Source organism: Seriola dumerili, unplaced genomic scaffold (genome assembly GCF_002260705.1).
Source record: "Seriola dumerili isolate Sdu_G_001 unplaced genomic scaffold, Sdu_1.0 BDQW01000003.1, whole genome shotgun sequence".
Classification (NCBI taxonomy): domain Eukaryota; kingdom Metazoa; phylum Chordata; class Actinopteri; order Carangiformes; family Carangidae; genus Seriola; species Seriola dumerili.
In genome coordinates this window covers 11,308,406-11,327,576 of record NW_019174258.1, presented here as the reverse complement: position 1 = coordinate 11,327,576, position 19,171 = coordinate 11,308,406, and the positions used below count along the sequence as shown (strand labels likewise).

The 19,171-nt window shown below is 40.0% G+C and overlaps 1 protein-coding gene across 1 annotated transcript in view; it reads left to right on the top strand.

Moving 5' to 3' along the window:
- The window catches only part of ntrk3 (neurotrophic receptor tyrosine kinase 3), a 175,151-nt gene extending 156,279 nt beyond the window's left edge, over positions 1–18,872 (top strand). The window contains exons 15-16 of the mRNA XM_022744966.1: positions 14,018–14,176; positions 18,046–18,872. Of these exons, the coding sequence (XP_022600687.1) occupies positions 14,018–14,176; positions 18,046–18,231 (345 nt within the window). The 3' untranslated portion in view covers positions 18,232–18,872. The remainder of the gene's footprint in view (positions 1–14,017; positions 14,177–18,045) is intronic.
- Positions 18,873–19,171: the final 299 nt, after the last annotated feature.

The window sequence follows — 19,171 nt, the reverse complement described above, 5'->3', positions numbered from 1 at the left end:
GTATTGTTCAGTGCATGTTGGCGATGTGGTTGAGTGCGTATCAGTATAATCAAGCTTACTAACTGTTTTGGCCCTCAGTGGATATAGAAGTGTCAGGTTGGTAATGAGGTGAGGGTGTTTCAGTGGGAACAGAAGATCATTACTCTGACTTTATTAAAAACAGTCATGCATAATTCTGTTTAAAGATCTATGATCACAGCAGAGAAGCTGCGGATGGAGGCTTTTAAAACCAACATAACACTTATAACAACAAACATTTGTACATTTCATACATTTTCCAACATTGTCTTTGTCTGAAGTCAGTTTCACACTGAATTAGATTTTGTGAAAATATTTAAATTAAAGAATATCACAGATCTTCTTCATGCTCTGTGACATATTTTAATGACATGACACTTGTGAAACATAATATTCAAAGCTTATTGTGGGATTAGCATAAAGGGTATATAAATACTCTACTTACAGTCTGGAATACTCATTAAAAGCTCTTTGTGGTGGAGAATAATTGGACGTTTAGACACTGGCAGCTTCAAGCAGGCCCGTTTCTTGGTAACCATGTCAGATCTTGTGCTACAAATCTTCCACATAAGTTGTGCAAAATTTGCAACATCAAGTCTCCCTGTGTCTGTAATGTGAGTATGCATGTATGGATTTTGTGTGTGTGTGATTTCTATTTTAAGTTTGTCATCTAGTTATCATCCCACGGCAGTTTGTGCTCACTGTAGCCTGAATGTGATTTGATTCTAGTCTTTACTTTTTGAATTGGCTTTATCAAGTGAGTGTTTATGTTGAGGAAAATATCGCAGTTACAGTGCTACATTAGTGTAATCCCTGTTTATCATGACATCTTGATATTTGCAGTAGTGAAATGTCATTTCATTGCAAATGATTTTGTTCTAATGTCCAAAGACAGCTTAGCTTAATGTCAGTTTACAATAGAACTCTGAAATTCTTTTTAAATTCTATGAAACATGGAAACTATTAACAAACTTCCTCTGCTAAGGGAAAGTTAGTCTAGAAAACATATTTAGGTTTGGGCAGCAGTTTCTATAATGCCAATTATACGTACATTGGCATTGCCCTTCCTCTTCAAATTTCGATTCATGTCCTCTCTGCTGTTCAGCACAATTATGATTCACATAATGTTTGCTTTGGAAAAATGCAGCCAACTAATATATTTCATGCCAGTAAAATTCACACAGCTTCAGGTATACTAGTGGGTGTTTAGCTATTTGGAGACAGGGTTAGTTTTTGGAGCAGAATTTTCTGTAATTTAGTTTCAATCAGGAAAGGAGCAAATTAACATGAATGCAGAAACTTTATTTCATAGAACTTTGCTGTTGTCCATTAAGGAGATGTGTAGAGATAGAGCCCTATAAATATCATCCATCTGAGATTGCCAGAGGGAGCTTTAGATGGGGCCTTGACACTGGCTGCGGTGGGGTGTTGAAGGGGTGAAGCTGCGAGCGGCATGAACTGCAGTGGCAGCAGAGAACCAACATAAGGTGGTTTCAACATTCTCCAAGATGATCATTGGACGATAGGAAAGCCCGTGCACATAACCCAGTGAAATCACTGGATCATACTGGAGAGTTGGATCCTCAGAATGATGAGGCTGACAGTTCTTGTCCTTTTTGAACTACTGCCAGTTTGACAACCAGTATGACTGTGGGTGTGCTGGGCAGTTTCACATGGGCCTCTCTGGATAAATAAAGGATAAAACTGAGTGTGCTTCCTTGTTTTTCTAATTGACTCTTACAACCTAGTCACAGCCGATTTAGCAGATACTGCTCAGCTGGAAGAATAAATGGTTCAGTTGATTGTTCTTCTCTGAACAATTATAAGCCTAATATATAAGCGCAGTAAGAGTTAACTCCTCAGTCAATGGACAGACACTCACTTGCTTCGGTTTAAGAATAGGGCGCCTAGGAGAAGTGTAAGCTGGGTATTGTACTGTATTCACATGTGTCTACACTCTGATGTTATGAGTTTATTAATAAGGGAGTGACAGGGTGCTGTGGGGTAAAACTACTTACCTACCACCGCAGTGCCCCACAAGCAACATTCATGAGTGGGAAGCCAGTGAAGGATCATTTCCTTGACATTATGCTACAGACTCCTGCTGGTTGGTCAGACTGTCTGTGCAGAGAGGGGTGGGCCTAGAGACACATAAACTCAAGCAGCAACCTGAAAAAAGAAGCCAACATGGAAGTGCCAAAAACTGCAGGTTCTGCAAACGGCCGCTTGATGCTGGCCAAAAAGCGAGTCAATCGACATAGATTCCAATGTTAAAATGCCCAACTTTGCAGCAGAAATAAACATGTTTACAAAAGCCAATTTTAGTCTCTATAGGTAATTTCCCATATTTATGAAAACTGTACAGCAGGTGTTTTTATATAGGTCACGTGTTTGAATTTGATTAAGTCTTAAAGTTATGCATGGTTGAAGGTGTGGCCGCTCTGATTGACAGATGGATGCAGTCACAGTTGGCTGGCCACTGGGTGTCTAGCCACTAGCTGTCTGCCAGGCGTCACCTTAGGTAATATGAATCACTGAATGTTTGTGTTGGTGCCCTTTGGAGGATTTTTCATGTAAATAACGAAGAGAGCTTGAAGTAAAGCCGCTGCTCCTTCATGTCGAAAGGAGCCAGTTGAAGTTGTTCGGGCATCTGATTACCATACCTCCTGGATGCCTTCCTTTGGAGGTTCTGAGGTTCTCTGGGCACGTCCAACTGGTAGAAGTCCCCGGGGTCCCCAGAACTCGCTGGAGGGATTACATATTCCATCTGGCCTGGGAACGCCTTGGGATCCCCCAGGAGGAGCTGGAAAGTTTTGCTGGAGAGAAGGCGACTAGAATGCCCTGCTAAGCCTGCTGCCACGTGACCCGGCCACGGATAAGTGGAAGAAGATGGATGGATGGATGGATGGATGGATGGATGGATGGATGGATGGATGGATGGATGGATGGATGGATGGATGGATGGATGTTAGCACTAATAAGCAGGTATTGATGTGTGCGCTCATCATGCCTAGTTGTTTAGCGTAGCTCATTAACCAGCTAATTAGCCAGCGAATGAATTAGCCTTAGGTTAGCCTTTAAGAAAAATGCCCAGCTGTGCTAACAATGCAAAGTTTTTGGATTAGCTGGGAGTGAGGTGGAGTCAGACACAGCCAAGATGGTGACAGCGGACCAGCCCGCTCTGAGCTTCAAAACCCCTCTTCAGAAACCTGTGATTGATGTAACAGAGGCTATGTCCATCTTTATATACAGTCCATGGGTAAACCTCCGACCACATTATGCTACTCACTGACAGGTGAAAAGAAACAGCTCGTGACCACATGTTCTGCTAACAATGGAGTCAGCACTGAAAAGAATCAGTTTAAAAGAAAGTGGCCAGGAGAAAGGACAGAGAGAAATCTAAAATCATTAATTGTAAAAATATGTATAAAAAAATAACAATAACTTAAAATTGCTTTATTTACTCAGCAAATTGGGTACCTGTGTTTATGTGTATGTGTCCAAAAACCTAAACAAATTCTGTGATTACAAGGAGCTAAATACATGTGAAGAAGAAGAGTGAATAGACCTTGCAGTAATAGTGTACTAGGGAGCAGTCTGAGGGAGCTTTTTCAGTCAAATGTTGGTTCCTTCTATCAAACTCAGTGCTGAATTTATTGAGGAAATTTTAGACGGTTGAATAATTTATTGAATAATTTACTGATTCAGCTCGCACACACACACACACACACACACACACACACATACACACACTAACACACTGCAGTGAGAAAGGGAGAATAGTTCTTGCAAATCTGTATGTTGGATTAAGCATAAACTAGAGAAATGGTTTGTAAATAGAGACAGTGTCAGTTTGAATTTGGGGTGTTGTGTTTATGTATGTATGTATGTGTGTGTGTGTGTGTGTGTGTGTGTGTGTGTGTGTGTGTGTGTGTGTGTGTGTGTTAGAGAAGCTGCTGTTTGGTGCGTTGTGATAGCATCACTGCCCGCCTACACAGAGGAATATTGACAGAGCCCAGAGATGAGGAGCTCCTAACAGTATTGGACACTTTCCCTGTGTCGAGTGATTATAAATAGCAGCACCCTGCCAAGAACACAATCCTCCCATCGCTGACTACTTGTATTGACGCTTGTTGCCCTCTGGGACTTCCAAGACACTTTGCAGCAGAAGGGAACAACTTCAAGAAAGAGACGAATATTGTCCCAAATCACATCTATCTGTCATATCCTTCTGCTCCACCTGTGATGAATACGCTTTTGTGTTGTTTCAAAAAAGAAAACTGGAGAGCTTGCACAGGTCGATGGTGGCACCACTGCCTGTTGTGTAGGTGTCTTATACCACTGCCTCACAGAACATCAGGCAATATTTTCCCGAGTTCAGAGAGTGAAACACTGAATTATGCATGTTTGGGTAGGTATAAATGACAGTGAATGCTCTAAAGGTTCCTATGCATTAAAGGCGGTATAAGGCAGATGGAGTGAAGAACTGTTTTTACCAGAAATGTTTCAGGAACAGCAAAGAGAGAGGAGCTCTGTCAACCCGGTCTCAAATATCAATATTAGATGTATTATTTTCTCACAGTGTAATAACAGGTTTCTTTGTATTGCATGTCCTCTTTAATACAGAAAAGAAGAGTAGTATCAGGACAATATGCATTGCAGTAAAGTTAATGGCCCTTGACAGATAATTTCCTTCTGTCATTTTTCTCATAAAAACCAGTTACATTTTTTATAGTATTCATTGGTTAGTGGTAAATTTAATTTCTGGTGTCATGAAAAACATTCTAGAAAAGTTTTTTGTTTGGTTTTGTTAAAGCTGCAGGTCCACTGTGATAGTTGGTGCGATATTTGGCTTCAAAGCAGCTCATTACAGCCAAAATACAAAATATACAAAATATGAACACTGACATATACTGTATATGTTCTTGTCAAAGGATGAGATATAGAAGTTTACAGTTTCTACTCTTTTGCTAGAGAAAATTAAACACTCTTCACACTTTTCTCCAGAGGTTTGCCTGCAGCCTGAGTGTTTTCATTTAGCAACGGGATTGTTCTGTTCTTCATGTCAATGAGTGCAACACTGTCTGAATGTAAAGCAGGATCGCGCTGACAAAAAACATGTGTCTGGTTAACCTCAGTTTTTAAAAAAAAAAAGGGCAACAACAATTGCAATCCTATCCTTAACATTTGGATATAGAATAGAAATAATTTTGAATCCCAGACTAATGACTATCAAATGCTGTAACAATGTTTTAATCCAATGACTCAGTTTCAAGGACTTGATGTTCTTTGTGTCTCTGCCAGGAAGCCTGTGCTTACCTGCATTGCTTTGCTTTGAAGAAAAATGGTCCCCAGGTTTGTACTGTTTCAAGGATCAAACAGACGCTCCTCTGCTGCATTATTTATCAAGCACAAGCTCCTCAAAACTGTATGCAGCTTGGTGCTAATGAGTACACAGGCCATATTTATTACTGCTGTAGGAAAAAAGTCTGTTTTGCCCCTCCCCTTTGGTCTTGTTTTTTTTTCTCTCTTAGCATAGCACTGCTGTCTTACATGATCACTCTTATGGAGTAATAAATCTAAGAAATGAAGGATATGCTGCTGTTGACCTCAGAGGGTGTCTGTGGCTTTAGTGAGTCCAGGAAATGCTGTTTCTGCATTCTTTGGAGCTAATTCAACATTTTGGGAAAATGCTTAGTTGCTTTCCTGAGGAGAGTTTCATGAGAAGATTGTTACCGCTTTCATGACTTTCTGGTAAATGTTACCACCTGCATCTTAGCGTAGCATAAAGACTGGGTGCAGAGGGGAAACAGCTAGCCTTGCTCTTTCCAGAGGTATCAAAACCTGTTTACCAGCATCTCTAAAGCTCATTAATTATCTTGTTTGTTTAATTGTTTAATCTGTACAATATCAAAAATGTATAAAATCAACAGGTTGCAGTTTTACTGGAGGTTATGTGTTGGAGTGTTTCCTAGTTACGAGCAGTAACTTCTGAAACTTTTTTCGTCTTGTTGCCAGGAAACCAGTGGAGAAACAGCCATTAGTCAGTAATGCAAAAGTGCATTATTATATTAAGGGTAATATGATTGCGATTGTTGTTGCTTTCGTTTAGCCAACAGAGGTTAACAATATTACAGTAGAAAATTACATTTAACATGTTAACTAGTTGGCTTTAGGCAGATTTTGTTATGTCTGGAGAGAGCCTAGCTTTATGCTAAGATAAGCTAATGGGCTGCTGGTTTTAGCCCTATATTTAATGAACAGATATCAGAGTATCAGTTTTCTCATCTAACTCTTGACAAGAAAGCAATAAGTGTATTTCCCAAAATGTCAACTATTGCTCTGATTTTGTTTACATAATGACTTTTATATTAACAATATGTAGAAAGCTCTCCACAGACACAACAGCATGACACAGGTGCTACTGCAAATAATTTCATATTCAGACTGCAATTACAAAGTCAGCAGCAACACTAAGGAGCTACCTACGTACACATGGTATTGTACTGTGAGCTAAATACTAAAAATGTGAATGTAAAATTGCATGATAGCAACTAGGCAGTGTGTGTTTGTGTGTGTGTGTGTGTGTGTGTGTGTGTGTGTGTGTGTGTGTGTGTGTGTGTGTTTGCATGTGTGTGTGTTTGCGTGCGTGTGTGTTTGCGTGCGTGTGTGTTTGCGTATGTGCGTGTATGTACGTGTTTTGAAAACCCTCAGAAACTTTCACCACCCACCGGCATGCAGCAGCCAGAGTAGATACCACTTTATCTCCACTTGGCAGCAGCGCAGCAGGTAGAAACCTAATGGACATCATAGCCTCTAAAAGTGAACTTGTGTTCGCTGCTGTTTGAGCTGGGAGAGCAGAGATATCAGCGTGGTTAGAGCAGGGAGAGAAAGTGTGTCTAGATGGTTATCAGGGCCCTTTAAGATGTCTGGGGCCTCCCAGGGCTCCCTGCAGGCCACAGAGCGCCCATCGAAGAGCCCAACTGGGCCAGTAATCTATCCCCCTGCCATGCTGCTGTGCTCTCCACGCCGTTAATCCAATCACTCCCCTGCCACGGTGGGACAGGCAGAGCACTAATCCAGTTTACACAGCAACAAAAAAAAAAAGCCCCAGACTCATTCCTCACTCCCCGCAGAGCATTGCCAGCTTCTCGATATGACATTGAGTGAGAAAGATGAGGATAATTACAGGGGCAATTATTTTATTTTTATTATGTGTTCAGCCTTTTTTTTCTTTTTCCCCCATGTTCCAAACTAATTGCCATGGCCTTGTCACAAAAACCCAAGGTGATAGCATGCAGTCATTTGGGAAGTAGAGAGTCAGCCAGTTTTAATGCCCCTCGCCACTGCAGCGGCGGTTAAATCATTAGTATGCATCTGATGAGGTTTAGCCTTGCGTGCAATGGGCAGGGTGGACCTCAGATAAGTCATTTAGGCTAACAGGAACTTAATTAATTCTGTTTAATCTTTATAAAGCTCCACAGGGGGACAGATTGGTATACAGCCCCTCGCCAACTCCTTCACCTCACTTTCAGCCCACCTAGCTTGGCTCGGCCCAGAGGTTTTACACAACAGGGGCAACTGGTCTCGGCATCAATATTGGCTTAATGTTGTGTACTGTACTAAAACGTGTCATGTCTAATGAGACCAGGTGGTGCATAAGTCAGTATTCATTTGGCCATTAGCTTGCAGTGGAACCCTGGCAAATGAGGTTGGGGGTGAACGCGAAAGAGAAAACTACTGCCAACCCTCCTCAATGCCACAAAATTTACTCTGGGACTGTCAATAAATACTGTGTGTGTTCAAGATATAGAGAAAGGGCACCTTACTCGAAACCATTCTCAAATTTATGTTTACCTTAATTACTGTTTTATCTGTCCCATCATTGAAGAAAAACACCAACGGCTTCAATTGTTCATCGAGGGCTGTGGCGGTGGATAATACTTGTTTAGGCTGGGACTCAGCCAGAGAGCGATCTGGCAGGGAGGAGCGCAGAAAAATTAGGAGCTAAAGGATGTTTCTCTCTTTGAGATTCTGCTAATACCACAGATGCCCTTGGGCAAGTTATCGTGAGGCAGAATTATGACTGGAGGATCCGGGTAAAATGACATAAAAGTGTTCTCTCCTCACTTTACAACTCTACACTGAGATGCAGTTGAGAAGAGCACTTAACCCCTCATGGGATTAGCGTTAGACTGTGGTTGTACTGGGCAGCTCTGAGGTGTAAATGTGTGTAAATGTATTAATGTGAAGCAGGATGGGGCTGAAAAATAAGTATGGGCTCAGCATCCCAACTCTGGACTTTTAGATAAATGGAAAAAGATAGAAAACAAAAGTTTTTTCAAACACAGTGTGCTGAGGAGTAAAAGAATTCAACATAATGACATTTTGCAAATCTGTCAGAACAAATAGGGAATCAAAGTCTGTCTGTGAAGTAAACTTATTTTGATATATGTTTAAAGACTGTTTTGAGGTCATTTTCGTAGTTCCACTTACATCCAGTGACTTGTTCAAAGAGACAAAATAGTTAAAGACTGACTACAGTATGAAATTACACTTCTTCAGTGAGGGGAGACGGAGGGAAGTGAAAGGATGCCCTCCACTTGTTTTTGCTGAAACACCAAAAAGACCAAAAGCTGGATATTCAGGAAGTTAATGATGTGTGATTTTGATTCACAGTCAGCATTTAGGTATTATTGTAGAAAACTGCCTCTAACAGTCTTGTTGACCTCCAGGCCATGTGTACAATATCGATTTGGGTTTAATGTACGGGAGGCATACAGCATCATGATATCACTGTGCAGTAAAAACTCTACACTACTCACCAGTTATTGACTTATTCAAGGCACTCAAGGCTTTACATGAGGAGCTCCAAGGTCCAACATGGCACAAAATACCCAGAAACACAGTGAAGAGGCAGGATATAAAATATCTTGAGGTTTTCTTTTGTGAGTGGGCAGCTTTCCCTAAAGAATGATTGCTTGGTCAAAGTACTACCAAGGGTTATGAACCATTTAGTTCTTCAAGGCAATGTCCTGGGTTCTCTGAGTTTTGTAGTAACACCACCGTTGAATAGTTATTTAAAGCTGTGTCTTTTTTAAAGTAATGTAATAAAAAATAATGTAATTGTGATTTTTTTTTAAATATATATATATATATATATATATATATATATATATACCAATATTGCGATTACAATTTAATATGCGATTATGTTTTTAAGTTCCTTATCTTCTGTATTATTCAACAAACAATAAAAAGCAATAAATCATTCTATATTATGACTAACGCAATATTAGATAGATATAACATAAACTGTTCTTTCCTGCAGGCAAGGCATATTCCATATTTCATCACATCATGATGAAAATAGATGATGCATGAATAGATATGAATTACATATTTATTTAACTACTTCAATCACAGTAGTATATTGACTGATTTGTTTACAGCCTTGTAAGCGTGTAAAATTATCCATCGATATGCAGACATGGTTCTCTTCATGGAGATCCCAGCTGGTTGAAGTCTTCATTAATGAAATGCACTGTAAGACTCTGACAGGGCTCTGCTGTACGGCTTGACCACAGGTCAGTTGTAGTAGCGAAAAACTCCACTGCGACTCTCAGCTTGCATTTTTATATAGCTCTGGTATGGCAGCCTGGCTAAAATATGTCAGGAGGGCATGCTGTACCACTTATCCAGTGTACTTATCAGTTCCGTAAACCCGAGCTTGGTCACCATGCTGAGAGGCATTGTATCTTTCCCTATGAACTCTGTTATTGCCCGAGTAATTTCCCTGTGCCGTTTTAAATACGTTCATATAGAGTTATGCTTTCAAACATCTCAGTCAGTGATCCTTGTCGTGTGGTATTTGGCTTACCTGACACACTGTTAGTCGGCATTTTAACCATGAAAATAGTTCCACACAACCGACGTACTGCTCCTCTTAGACACTAAAGTTTCCGCAGTGCCAGGTTCTGTCGAGCCTAAAGCCATTATACAACAGGTCAAAGTGTAGCGTGCCAAGTTGTCGCTCCCTCTTTTAGCCGACTGCTCTACTCTCACTTGCATGCCACATGACCAGAGTGTAACTGCAGCCTTTTATGGATAGAAAATCTTGTTTTATCATATTGCGATATTATCATAAAATGAGATTAATCGTTCAGCCCTAGAAGTGACATTACCTGACTAAAATGCTGTGTCACTGTAGCAAAAATAGAGAAGACCCACAAGTCAGCAAACTGATGCAGAAATGTCATTTACACACCAATATTTATCTGAAGTCAGATCAAAACAAATGCTGAGTCAGGCCTCCCTTTAGCCATAACTCCCCCTCCCCTCCGAACATGTTCTCAGCCACCAAACACACAACAAGAAGCACAACTGAATAGAGTTACCCTGTGTATGAAAGCCAGCAAAAAACAATGTAGTCACAGCCATTAGCCCACGTTGGCATTACCTACATGATATGCTCCACAGCAGTGCTGGTATTAAGCCAACTAGCGATAGCAACATTCATAATAGGCTTACTGGTAACAGCAAGTTAGCTAATGTTATCATGCCAACTGTTGCCGGTCACTAATGAAAACAGTCAACACTGAATGACGGAGCCAGTAAAGATGCTGATGTGATCGGTAAAAACATGATGTATGGATGTTTTAATGTTGGGTTTTGAGCCCATGGCTAGTCCGCCTGTGCTCTGGTCTTGTCTTTTTCTTTGTTGAAGATCTGTATAGTTGGAAAATGTGGTTTGCTCAGAGGAGGAAATTCTGGAAGGTCACTTTCATCTGAACGTTGCGTACGGCACTGTGCCATCTCGTATGTGGGTGGCCCACATGTGTTGGACTCACGATCACACACACACACACACGGCCAGACCAACTACAAAACAAAGAACAGAGAATTGAGAACAGATTGCAACACAAAGTGAGTGTGTGACTTCCTTACATAGAAAATAGTTGTTTGCTGCTATATTATTAAAATATATTATTATAATGTTAAAATCACATTTACAGAGCCTTTAAAATAACCAATAAAATAAGATTCATCTGCTGACTTTCAAAGGAAATGAGCATGACTGCACTACGGAACCAGGAGGTAATTAGTAAGACTATTCTGTTTTGTCTTTTCCATATTTAAAACGCCACACAGTGCTCACAGCTGAAGGCACACAGATGTTGGAGCTGGTAAATGGAGTTGGGAATAGAACTTTTTATGAGTGAATGAATAAAATGAATGTGATTGTGCTGTAACCAAGACGTATAGAGTGGAAGACCCATGTGAGGGTAAATACAGCTACAAGCTAAGAGGTTGTCCTAATGATGACTTCAGAGTTTATGGTATGTATGACTGCATTTGATTTGGTCTCGCCTATGCATAGAAAATGAGCTCAGATGGATGGATGGATGGATGGATGGTAGAGGTGTGTCTGATATGCTGCAAGCGTACTTCCACTGACTTAGGGACAAAAAACGTCAAAGAGGCATAAAAAACCACCTTGTTGTTATCTTGACAAAAAAGATTGTTGTTATCTTGACATTTTTATGAAGATAACAAGAGCAAAGACTAAAAGATGAACTAGATAAAAACAAAATGACAGCAGAAAGTGAGAGGACAACAAATTCTATACAATAAGTCTGCGGTGTTATAAAATCACATTTGGAATTAAAAATCTATCATTTCTTAATTTGTTTGCATTATCAGGTAGGATTAGTACCTACACTAGAACAATAATTACATTTTTATCTTGTGTGCAGTCTACACTAGTGGCAATTAATGGCAAGTAGTGATGTGTCAGTGTTTTTTAATCCCACAGACACCCAAGCCATTAAGAGAGACAATCCTCTCCGTCCAGCCCGTAAAAATATGTGTCCATAACTGACCTAAACCCAAACCAAACCACCAACTTCTAGCTCTCTTTCTCTTTCTTTCTCTCTCTCTCTCTCTCTCTCTCTCTCTCTCTCTCTCTCTCTCTCTCACACACACACATACACACACATACACACACACAAAAACGATGCGTTCTTCACATCTTAAAAGTAATCTAGTTGGAACGCCACTTTGTCCCTTGTATCTGCTATTATGTTATCAGTATGTAGTCTCATATGTATTAGGTTCTATTTGGCAAAGTAAACATGCTATTGACTGTGGCTCAGGAAGTTGAGTGGGTGGTCCACTAATTAGAAGGTCAGTGGTTCGATCCCGGCTCCCCCAGGCCGCATGTCGAAGTATTCTTGGGCAAGATACTGATCCCCACATTGCCCCCGATGGCTGTTCCATCAGTGTATGAATGTGTGACTGAATCGGTGAGTATGGCTAGTATTGTAGAGCGCTTTGAGTGGTCAGTAAGACTATATAAGTGCAAATCCATTTTCCATATTTTAACATCTACATTTACTCATTATTAAATCACGCTTTTACCCATATACATACAGTATATATAGAGAGAGAGTTATTAGTGTTCATTCAAGTCTATCAATTCTGTCAATTCAATTAGTACTCTCCACATTTCATTATCTGTGTCTAGTTTTTTTTATATACTGTATACTGCATGTGCTTTGTTTTTTGGGACTTTGTGTGGATTTAATGTGAATGACCACCCATCAGATTTCTTATATATGCAAAAGTAAAAGTGATTTGATTTTTAGTGCAACCTTGACAAAAAAAAAAACAAAAAAAAAACTAAAGGCCCACTGGCTGTTTTTCTTTTCCTTGGGGCTTTTAAACACATCTCATGGTCTCTGTCAGCAGATGGAATTTTCTCAATGTTCATGGAGTCAGCTCAATTGTCATCGTGTCTTCTAAGAACTTTGCTCTCATTAATAACAGGTGGTCGTATACGGTTATGACAGTTGCGCAGTTGAAATTTCTGGAAAGCGTTAAATGGCCTGTAAATGAAGATTGTTTTTGTGTGATTCTCTCAGGAAGAGACATAATGCACAGCAACAGTTCAGCGCGCAGTAACAAAGGGAAGTCTACAATGGCTCCAGCTCCAGCTCCAGCAGCCTTCGCATGAAATCACAGCAGCATGTTAATAACGTCATCTGTCGAAGTGTACTTGGACTCCTGATCTTCACAGTAATCACTGTAATTAATGCTGTCCGAAGATTTTGAGCTGAAACTTGCAATACTCATTCCAATAACACACACACACACACACACACGTACCCACTCATTCCCACATCAGTCTTGTCCAGCTCATCACCGCCATGATTAAAGCACAGCCAGTGACATGAATGGGAAATAGATTTTAAAACAATGCCTGCTAATGGAAGCTGAGAGCAAGGATGATTAATGGATGATTGTTTAATTGATTAATATCCAGCCTCAGAGGGTTTACAGTAAGGGAGACTTCATTTCACGTTCTACTGGTTTGCAGACATTAACTCCCTTACAGCTGATATTTCCTGCGCCTCAGCTGTTACCTTGCTTCATGCAAACCTCGTGAATACAGAAGGTTTGTATTTTGATATTTAGCATCTACTTTGAGCAGATAAAACTAAATTCAGCTATTCACATTTCCAGCCATATGAACTTCTTTACTAGGAGAGTCCGTATGAGCAGACTTTCAGTAATTTTCTTAACCCCTTGATTGAGACGGTCTTTTATTAAAAATGATTAGAATACATTGAGTTTCCAGCTTTGAGAGCTTTTCATTCTCTGCTTACCGCCGGTACTTCTGCAGAGAAGGGACTGCAGATTGCTATTTTTCATCAAGAACAAAGGGGCGATTTAAACCTCAAGAATTTCACATCCAATGATTCAATGCATACAGAGCAGGTGGCAGATAAGTCAGCATTTTCCTGTATCGCATCACTGTCAACATCCAGCAGCACAGCACACATTCATGAGATGTTAAGCCCGTCGTATCAGTTACATACAAGGACAGTTAATCCCCAGGCGCCTGGGAGTTGTGTTGATGACAGAATTTTCTAATCTGTGTTTTAGCGACAACATTTCCATTTGCATTAAAACATCTCTTCTCGTGTCTTCTCCTCAGGTTGGAGGACATACCATGCTACCTATTCGCTGGATGCCCCCCGAGAGCATCATGTACAGGAAATTCTCCACGGAAAGCGACGTCTGGAGCTTTGGAGTCATCCTGTGGGAGATCTTTACCTATGGGAAGCAGCCTTGGTTTCAGCTGGGTAACAATGAGGTACAAAGAGCCTGAAGCTTGTAGATAAACCTCCACAAGATACAATACGTATATATCGGCAAAGACTGTGCTGCAGGCATTCGTGTACACATTGAAAATTGTAGGTTATCTGGTGGTAAATGTTGAAATCTGTTTATCCATTTCGAAACACAAACTAAAGGCGTTTATTGCAAAAACATAAAAACAGTATATCTAATTGATCTTGTGCTATTAAAGAGGAGAGAAGTAGGATGATCTTGAATAGATTGGCCCTACCCTCACTGAGCATATCGGGTGAGAAAATACTTTAGTCAAAGTGAAAGCATGAGCTCTCAAATAGTAGATTTAAATGAACATTGCCATTTTGGATTTTAATCTACTGCCTCATATTGTTTCTTTTCTTTCTCTCTGAGACTCACACTGGCCCAACGAGGTGATAAATTGATGCCGCTTTGCCACCAGACAAGACGCTGCATTACATAACACCCATGATTGGTTTGTTTTTTCATTGGAGGCTCTGCTTTGAATCAATAAAATTCAATTAGGATTACTCTTGTAAAGCGAGCATATTGAGAAAATTAAATTGACCTAAAAGAATAACCTGGCATGTTGCGTGCGCAGCACTTATAAGTATTTCAATTGAAACATCAATATGTTCTTGGGCTTGACACTTTTCTATGTATCTTGAGCATAAGGAGTTTTGAGACACTCTAAATGAAACACTCAGCTGATTAAACTACATTGCCAAAGTCTATCACAATGTAATCAGATGAGTACAGTATTTTGTTTCATAGCTAAACGTCTTCAGGTGGTGTTAGATTGGAATATTGTACTTATTATTCAGTTATCCATATTCGTCTAACACATTACACAGTGATACATTAATCCAACAATTATAATTGTGCATCAGTGACAATGATAAATTATTACCTGCGTGCTGTAGGAACTTGTCTCAAACAGGCCATGTTTTCAAACAGGCCCTGCAGGCTCCACCACGTTCCTGTGTGGAGCTGCATGACTGATGTTTACAAGTGTTCAAACCAACAAAACGTTATTCAGTTCTAGTGGAGGTTCCAAAGATATAAAATACGTGTAATTTATGGGGAAACGTGTATAAAACGATGTGCGAGACATGGAGAACGTAGCAGCGCAGCCATAAAAAGGTGTTGCCAAGGTTTGTGCATTTCAAACAGAGATATGTACAGAATATATACGAGACACTGTAAGACAGGTGGAGTAAGATGATATTAAACAACCTTGAAGCTGATATGGTAACTATATTGCGTCTTCACATTTTGATATAATAATGCACTTCAAGGATGTTGCATCTCCACCTCCTCTGTTTAACACTGCTCCTCCTGCCTCCCAGTCCAGTCTGTGACATCAGCCTGCAGCTGAGCATCCCGCCGCTTATCTGTCCATCTGAGGGGCTTGTTAATTTAAAAGGGGCTGCGCTCAGGCCTTGTACTATGATCATAGGCTCCAGCTGCGATCACAGAGCTAAGGGTGACAAATCACAACCTTGTTTTCCCTCTCCCTTGGCTAATAGCAAAAGTAATGATATTTGCAGTTATATATTGTTTCTACAAAGGATACGCACAACACACTAAAGCTCTTTATTATGTACCCTCCAGCACCAGCACGTCTGGTCATAGAGTCATCCTTGATGAAAAATAATCTGCCGAACAGTTAAAGCACAGTGAGAGTCTTGGATTTTCATTTGCACATGTTAAAATGCCACAAAGATTATCCTGCAGTCATATTAGTTTGTGAACTGCTGGCTTGTTCTCCATGATCATAATCAGTAGAAGTCTCACAGCTGGGGACAAAATCAAACCAGAAATGAAGCCATATTGACTTCAAATGAAGACCTAAGTTTCCTGATGTTCTGTTTGAGACTGCGGGCCCCCTGTAACAGCTCAAAAAGCAGAACTGATGACATATTAAGAAGTCTGCTACAGAAAATAATGTTTAGAGTCTCACAGACCCTAACTGTAAATACAAAGGATTTCCAAATGCTCTATATCTGTGATTGGTACTTACAATACCTTTTATGCAGCACTATTGTTGGGACGAGGAGTTCGACCTTTCTGGGGTGTAACTGACCCCAGATATAATTATTGTTACTTTGTAGGTCAACTATTGTGTCTGTGAATGAGTTTTGGCAATCAAAACAAAACAAAAGAAACATATTTGCTCATTCATAATCTACATAACATAAAAAAACAAGGCATATGTCCCCTTTTCATGAAATCTATTGTCTGTATTTTGTCACCTTCAGCTCAGCATGTGTTTAAGGGAAGGGTACCCACTTGAGTCTCTCTCTTATTATTGGGATTTAATAAGTTTTAAAAGAAAGTTATTCTTACATTATTTTTACATTTAGAGCTGTGGGGCAACCAAAAAAGGGGAAGTACAGTACAGTCAACGCCAACAAAAGAAAAAGCTTAAGAGAGAAAAAAGATAGATCATTGTGTGTGGAACATTTCAGACAACAGCACTGAACTCTGAATGTGCTGCTAATATAATCATTGGAAATGTTCATTATTTGTGTTAATCTCAACCCTAAACCTGTCGCCATATTTTAATTTGATGACTGACTGGAAATGGTAGGTAGAGGACATAATTATAATATTGCAGTTCGGTAAGTCTGTAATAGGAAGTGCAGGAAAATAAATTGCCACCGTAATCTAAAACCACAACCTTGTCACTTGGTAGGTTGTGAAATTATCAGAAAAGTTTCCACATGTTACAAAACCAGCTCTGAATTAAAAGATCTGGGTTCAGTGTCATTCATGGCGTAACATGATTATTTTCTCACATGTGTTTTATCTGCTACTGTTGCCATGGCCACTGCACCCTTTATTATTGGTTCATTGTAAAGTTTGTAATCTGGGAATTTATGCAAAGAGGCTCCATATGTCTTTGCAGGAGCTGATGCTTCATCATCTCAGTCTCATGGCAGCCTGTCTGCCAGGTCTGTTCTCCTTTGGTGAGGAGATATGACTGATATGACTGATATAACTGAAAAAAACAAGGAAAAAAAAAAAGCGTAGACCTTACCTCAGTAAACAGATGTAACAGGTAGAACAACAGAAAAAGGGTTTTCCCACATGGTTTGCTTTAATATTTTGTGTTGTTTCCCTTTTGTTGACACTCTTGCGTGTAAAAGCATAGAAAATTATATTTATTTAAACACAGATTAGGTTTGTTGTACACTCTTTCAAGAAAATTAGGCTTCAGATAGCAGCAGAATATGAAATGCTTTGTTCTGACACCGTGCTGTTGTGCTGCCTGCTTGTAAAAGCATGAAATTGCATGACATCATAATATGTCGCTGCTTTTCCTTTTCAGCTGTGCCGGTAATTATTCTACACCTGTAAAAGATAAAAAAGCTAACAAAGAACAACATATTTGAGCCGGCATCAGTGTCTGAGTGTGGAATATTATGTGGTGACAATGTTTAAAGCAAACAAAAAAACTCAAAACAACACTTTCTAAATGCAATTTTTTAGTGCAGCCATAGTGCTTACATACAAATAGACAAGTTACAGTGTCCTGGAATTGACACAAATAATAAAGTCAACCTGTCACAGCAGCAGCGAGTCATCTGGCTAATTAGTGCACAAGTCCAAAGAAATGATCAATCACATATCACAGTCTTATTGTTATTTTGTGCTGTGGGGCAGAAAAGAAAATCTTGTTTACCCCTTAATATGGAACAAATTTAAGACTGAATACACTCGGTTTATTTCTTTCATCTCGGTTTCATTAGTTCAAAGCTCAAAGGACAGTCTGCTCAGTGTCACTGGTTTCTCATTATGAGCAAACCAAAGCAATCAGTCAATGAAAATCGTCTGTCTCACTCCACTGCCCTCTCTCCTTTGCAGGTTATTGAGTGCATAACCCAGGGTCGGGTTCTGGAGAGGCCACGGATTTGTCCTAAGGAGGTGTATGACATCATGCTGGGCTGCTGGCAGAGGGAACCGCAGCAGCGACTGAACATTAAGGACATTCAGAAGGTTCTGTTTGCCATGGGAAAAGCCACGCCGGTCTACCTGGACATCCTGGGCTAGCAGCAGCCCCGGATGGCCCATTCCTCGCCAGACGGACAGATCGACAGAGACATACAGACAGACCGACCCACATGAATCCAGGAATAACCAAACCAACCTGCTCCACTGTCGAAAAACATCTACAAATGTTTGGGAAGGACTTAAGTGCCTGCAACACTTTTGGATATAGTGGATAAAACGTATTCAAAAAACACGCACTTTTACATTTTGTTTACTTGCGTATAAGATGTACAGGTTTGAAGACTTTTTTTTCCCTCAAAAAAAACTGCAAAAATACACAAAAATGGAGACGAAAACAGAAGTATGTGGACTGGCAATTGGAAAATGGCCATAGTTTGATTATATTATAGAGAGAACACGTCAGAGTTAAAATCTATCCTGGGTTTGGTTTTATGAATATATATAGAAATATTACATATATTTTATATTTATTTCTTTTTGTCAAGGTGTTGGAGGGTCTGCCATGTGTGTTGCTAAGGGCTCGGCCCTGTCCGAAGACATCACCGACAAACTATTGGCAGGGACTTAACGAAGGAAGCCTTACTTGCACTCTGATTGGCCGGCACTCAGCTTTTATGGGAATTCTGCTTCTGTGGAAGAACACTGGATGGTTGAAAAAAAACAAAAAAAAAAAACAAAACAAAGGAGCGCTCTGGAGAGAACCTACCCAATCAGACAACTGACAAATCTATTTTAATTTAAAAAATAATGTACATATTGTAAAATTCTATGTGTCAAAATTATGTTAACTTATTTTTTCGGATGTTATTTTGGTTCCTTTTCTGACTGTGATCTGGGTGGCTAAAGTTTAAAGATATGGTATTTGTTTTCATCCTAATCCAGAGGGGATTTCTCTTGGGAATTACCTGTGTCAGTGCTGGTAAGTTGTCTTATGTGTTGAAGGTGAACGGCAGCGAATGCAGTTTGAAAAGCCCACTGA